Consider the following 5,978-nt stretch of genomic DNA (forward strand, 5'->3'; position numbering starts at 1 on the left):
ATCGAGATTGAACAAGTCAATTCAACCAAATCAGTTTTTTTAGTAAAGATTCAATTAGTAAATGATAAAAAAATGAGTTCAAAAGTCAATTTGAAGGTTCATTAGTTTCATTTTATTTAATTTTATTTACTTTTTTTGTCATTCTTTATGGTTTATCTAATTTCATAAATTGAAAAAAAAAAATTTTCAATGAATTGAAAATATGTCTATTTTAGATTACTCCAAATTGACACATTTTTTGTACAAAATAGTGCACAAATTAAGTTCTTTTTTTGATTGGACTGAAAATTGGAGATATCGATATATAGAAAACTCATTACATATCCATATCGTAAATAAATTAACATATAATAAATAAATTAAGAAATAAATAAATATAAATTAAGTAATAAATAAATTAAGAAGTCAGAAAGTTATTCAAAAATTTTTAACACGGAATGAATTAGTTTCAACACGTCATTAATTTGAACTAAAAATCTTATATCTGGCCTTCCCGAAAAACAGAAAAATTTTTCATTCTTGTAATTGTAAAGGTCGATGGGGAAAAGAAGACTCCCCACCACCAAAATTTGAGTGAAAATATACTAAAAAGAAAGAAAAAATTTTGTATTTTTTTCTTGATTCTTCTTTTTTCCGAAAACAGAAGAATTCTTTTCTAAAATGAAGGGTCTATTTCATACTGATTAGAATAGGGACTGCCAATTGTTCATTTTAGATTAACTTTGATATTAACAAATTACTGAGACTTTTTTTTTTTTTTAGTAAAATCCATTCTGATTATTCCGATATTTTAGGACTTGTATTTTAGGACTTATTTGTTTGTCGTACAAAAAAACTTTTTGAATTACCGGTAGAAAGAGATTTCCCTAATGACAAAGCTTTTAACGACGCCCCATATCCTTTCCTTTTCCAAATATTTTTACGAATACGCTTTTTTGATATCGAAGTACGTTTTTTTGGAACTGCCATTTAAAAGTTACTCGTTGTTATAGTTGGATGTGAAAGACATCTATTGTTCAAAACGAATTCTTTTTTCTTATTCATTATCTATATCTATTTTTTGTCTAAATAAGATTCTTTTCATAAAAAAGAAATTTAGATTTAGATATGTCAAAGATCGGTGAAAATTTTATAAAAAATGACTCAAAATAACAAAATTTTGATTCCATACGCTATTAGTAAATCCAAACATTTTGGTTTGGAACTTTTAGTTCTCGTTGTTTATCTCTCAAAGTTATCTCTTTATAATCTACTAAATCAAACTTAATAAAATCAATAAAGAACCTAAAAGACCCTTATTTTACTCATTCTATACTTTATTTACATAGAATAAAATCCCTCAAAGGATTATAAACTTTTGACTGAAAAATTGAGTCTTTTTTTAGTCAAACTTGAGAAAACAATAAACCTTCAATTTGAAAATTTGAACGAGACTATTAATAAATCTGTTAAAGGATACGTGGTTTCATAAAAAATATCTCAGTCATTTTTTATTCTTTATCGATCAAAAAAGTTCATTTTAGATCTATAATCTTCTAAACTTTACTAATAACTTTACTAATAAATTGTTTTGATTGAAAAGCAATCCCATAATGAATTAGTTAATGAGTTGGAATAAACTAACTAAAATCAAGGTTTTTTTTCATTAGACCGATGCTCTTAGTTAATCATATAATTCATATCAGGTTAAAGTACTCTTTTTAGCTTAAATTTAGATCCTTGCTCTATTGTTATTTTACTATTATCAGTATTCGTTTTTATATGTCACTTGGGCATATAAGTTGACCAATTATAACTTCTTCTTTTTTTTTGAACGATTTTAAAAAGACTCAGAATAAATACTAATATAAAATGATTCAATAAGTTAGTGCATATCTTGATTTTTTATTAACTTTTTTCGAAATAGGCAAGATCCGGTGAATCGGAAACAATTAATTAAGAATAAAATTTTTTTTATGGAACAGACATATCAATATGCGTGGATAATACCTTTTCTTCCACTTCCAGTTCCTATGTTAATAGGGCTAGGACTTCTTCTTTTCCCGACGGCAACAAAGAGTCTTCGTCGTATGTGGGCTTTTCAGAGTGTTTTATTGTTAAGTATAGTCATGATTTTTTCTATCAATCTGTCTATTCAGCAAATAAATAGCAGTTCTGTCTATCAATATGTATGGTCTTGGATTATCAATAATGATTTTTCTTTAGAATTCGGATACTTGATCGATCCACTTACTTCTATTATGTCAATATTAATCACTACTGTTGGAATTATGGTTCTTATTTATAGTGATAATTATATGTCTCATGATCACGGATACTTGAGATTTTTTGCTTATATGAGTTTTTTCAGTACTTCCATGTTGGGATTAGTTACTAGTTCAAATTTGATACAAATTTATATTTTTTGGGAATTGGTTGGAATGTGTTCGTATCTATTAATAGGATTTTGGTTCACACGACCTGTTGCAGCAAAGGCTTGTCAAAAAGCATTTGTAACTAATCGTGTTGGTGATTTTGGTTTATTATTAGGCATTTTAGGGTTTTATTGGATAACGGGGAGTTTCGAATTTCGTGATTTATTCCAAATATTCAATAACTTGATTTCTAATAATGAAGTCAATTTTGTGTTTGTTACTTTGTGCGCTGTTCTATTATTTGCCGGTGCGATTGCTAAATCTGCGCAATTTCCCCTTCATGTATGGTTACCTGATGCAATGGAAGGGCCGACTCCTATTTCGGCCCTTATACATGCTGCTACGATGGTAGCTGCGGGAATTTTTCTTGTAGCTCGACTTATGCCTCTTTTCATAGTCATACCCCACATAATGAATTTTATCTCTTTGATAGGGATAATAACAGTTTTTTTCGGAGCTACTTTAGCTCTTGCTCAAAAAGACATTAAGAGGGGTTTAGCCTATTCCACAATGTCTCAATTGGGTTATATGATGTTAGCTTTAGGTATGGGGTCTTATCGCAGTGCTTTATTTCATTTGATTACTCATGCTTACTCCAAAGCATTATTGTTTTTAGGATCGGGATCCGTTATTCACTCAATGGAAACTCTTGTTGGATATTGTCCAAAAAAAAGTCAGAATATGGTGCTTATGGGAGGTTTAACAAAACATGTACCAATTACTAAAAATTCTTTTTTATTAGGTACACTTTCTCTTTGTGGTATTCCACCCCTTGCTTGTTTTTGGTCCAAAGATGAAATTCTTAATGATAGTTGGTTGTATTCACCTATTTTTGCAATAATAGCTTGGTCCACGGCGGGATTAACCGCATTTTATATGTGTCGGATCTATTTACTTACTTTTGAAGGGCATTTAAACGTTCATTTTCAAAATTACAGTGGAAAAAGGAATACTCCCTTGGATTCAATATCTCTATGGGGTAAAGAAGGTTCAAAAATAAGTAACAAAAAATTTCGTTTGGTAAAATTATTAAAAATGAAGAAGAGTGGACGTCCTTCTTTTTTTTCAAATAAAGCATATAAAATGGATGAAAGTGTAAGAAATCTGATCCAACCCTTTCTTTCTATTTCAAATTTTGGCAATACCAAGACTTCTTTTTATCTTTATGAATCGGATAATACGATGTTATTCCCAATACTTATATTAATTCTATTTACTTTGTTTGTTGGATTCTTAGGAATTCCTTTCAATCAAGATGTGGATATATTATCCAAATGGTTAACCCCGTCTATAAATCTTTTACATAAAAATTCAAACAATTCAATAGATTGGTATGAATTTTGTAAAGATGCAGTTTTTTCAGTCAGTATCGCCTCTTTCGGAATATTTATAGCATTCTTTTTATATAAACCTGTTTATTCATCTTTTCAAAATTTGGACTTAATTAATTCATTTGTTAAAATGGGTCCTAAGAGAATTTTTTCTGACAAAATCAAAAATGCTATATATGATTGGTCATATAATCGGGGTTACATAGATGCTTTTTATGGAACATTCTTGACTGCAGGGATGAGAAAATTGGCCGAATTCACTCATTTTTTTGATAGACGAATAATTGATGGAATTCCAAACGGAGTTGGTTTTATGAGTTTCTTTGTAGCAGAGGTTATTAAATCGGTAGGGGGTGGACGCATTTCTTCTTATTTGTTCTTTTATTTTTCTTATGTATCAATCTTTTTATTAATTTATTACTTTTTGAATCTTTAAGTATTCTTTAAAATTTAATTAAAATTTAAGTATTCTTTAAGTCGTTAATTCAGTCTTTAAGTCGTTAATTCAGTCTTGACCTTGACCAATTATCCAAGACCAATTATCCAACCAACAAAACTACTTGTTAAAAATAAAATCTTGCTGTTGCATCGAAACATAAAAATGTTGACTAATCTCGCTAACATTGAACTTGGTAAAATGAAATGATTCAATAATTGAAAAATGAGATTATTCAGGAATACACATTGAATGCTGAGATTACGCATTGAATTTCTGGTAGTAGATCCATAATAAAAGAAGTTTTTGTGATTATTGCAGAAGAAATGAAACAAAAGATACGGTAGAGCTAGGACAGTTATTGTATGAGGTCTACCCAGTGCTAGATGCAGAGGCGCATAATAGATCGATATGAACATTATGAGTTGTCCCGTAACAAAACCAGTTGTTGCTGATACCCTCTTCTCGGCTCCTTCTTCTCCTTCTTCCATAACGTGAGCTCGGAGAAGAAAGAGATAGGAGGGTCCTATGGAGAATGTGGTCAGAAATCCATAATAGAGTCCGACCACAACGACCGAATTGATTATCTTCATGCATAAGGATACTAGATTACCTAGTAGAAAAGATTTCAAAATCATCACAAACCTCCCTTTTTCTTTTCTATTGCAATTTCTGGATTATTATATGATGATTTTGAAACTTTCCATATATAGAAAAGAAATAGAAAGAGATAGACTAGAAATGACATCTGTTATGTGAATGACACCAAAAGTATATTAAATGAATGGAATTGGGATATGGATGGAATATAATGAAATAGAGCCACTTTTAGGTTCCCTATGAAATGAGGCATGGAGGGGAGCCATTACGAAGAAGTTCTGGGAGTTACGAAGGAAGTTTCGAGCTCATATTGGTCATGGGTTGAGAACGGGAATGGAACTCTATGAGATCGAATCTCCCGTTGTTCCTCAGTAGCTCAGTGGTAGAGCGGTCGGCTGTTAACCGATTGGTCGTAGGTTCGAATCCTACTTGAGGAGATTTGAAAATCGCCGTCAACACCCCGGTGTAGGTCCGGGATACTCCTTTGTTCCATAGCCCTGGGGCTATTTTGTAAGGCCCCGAACCCGGTGACCCTACTTTAGCGTCGGATTTACTCATAAACACAGTTCTTCAAATCAGAGTTTATTAAAACTTTTCGCGGAATATAAAACATCAATCATTTGTTACCAAACATTAAATCTTTTCTTTGATACCATAACACAAAACTTTATATTTAAAACATCTTTACTTCTTTCTTCAGATGCCAGCCGTTCAATCCATGCCGTGTGTCATCCTCATGCTAACTCTATAAACAGCTCACCTGCGCGCATACTAAAAGTCAGCTACGCTGAGTGAGTTCTAGTTAATCATACAATATCATGCAATACCTTCTTACATACATACGTACTTAACCTCATAACTTTCTTTCATACACACATAAGTACTCATACCATCATTCTTACTTACATACTTTCTTTCTTACTTACATACTTTCTTTACATTCATAATCATACGTTTTAAAGAGCCTTTCGCCCTATAACCTCACAGATATTATAAGGGTCTGGTCCCTAGTTTTCGAATATTAGAAGGGTTCGATTCCCTAACATCACATATATTATAAGGGTCTGGTCCCTATCATCACAGATATTATAAGGGTCTGGTCCCTAACATCACAGATATTATAAGGGTCTGGTCCCTATCATCACAGATATTATAAGGGTCTGGTCCCTAACATCACAGATATTATAAGGGTCTGGT

The 5,978-nt window shown here is 31.3% G+C and overlaps 1 protein-coding gene and 1 non-coding gene across 2 annotated transcripts; both read left to right on the forward strand.

The window, feature by feature from the left end:
- Nucleotides 1–1,949: 1,949 nt before the first annotated feature.
- Nucleotides 1,950–4,483, forward strand: LOC143608861 (NAD(P)H-quinone oxidoreductase subunit 5, chloroplastic). The gene is made up of 2 exons (XM_077083784.1): nt 1,950–4,181; nt 4,280–4,483. Exon 1 carries the CDS (start codon nt 1,956–1,958, stop codon nt 4,179–4,181), a length of 2,226 nt encoding a protein of 741 aa, XP_076939899.1. The 5' UTR covers nt 1,950–1,955; the 3' UTR covers nt 4,280–4,483.
- A 663-nt stretch (nt 4,484–5,146) lies between these two features.
- Nucleotides 5,147–5,218, forward strand: TRNAN-GUU (transfer RNA asparagine (anticodon GUU)). The gene has a single exon. It is a non-coding gene; the product is annotated as a tRNA-Asn (tRNA).
- The last annotated feature ends 760 nt before the right edge of the window (nt 5,219–5,978 follow it).

This window comes from Bidens hawaiensis, unplaced genomic scaffold (assembly GCF_021521415.1).
Source record: "Bidens hawaiensis isolate Kalapana, Puna unplaced genomic scaffold, B.hawaiensis_p1.1 tig00419441_1, whole genome shotgun sequence".
In the NCBI taxonomy this organism is placed as follows: domain Eukaryota; kingdom Viridiplantae; phylum Streptophyta; class Magnoliopsida; order Asterales; family Asteraceae; genus Bidens; species Bidens hawaiensis.

Bases quoted from the DNA above. Each gene is read 5' to 3' on its own strand.
- LOC143608861 (XM_077083784.1), top strand. From the start codon at position 1,956: ATGGAACAGACATATCAATATGCGTGGATAATACCTTTTCTTCCACTT.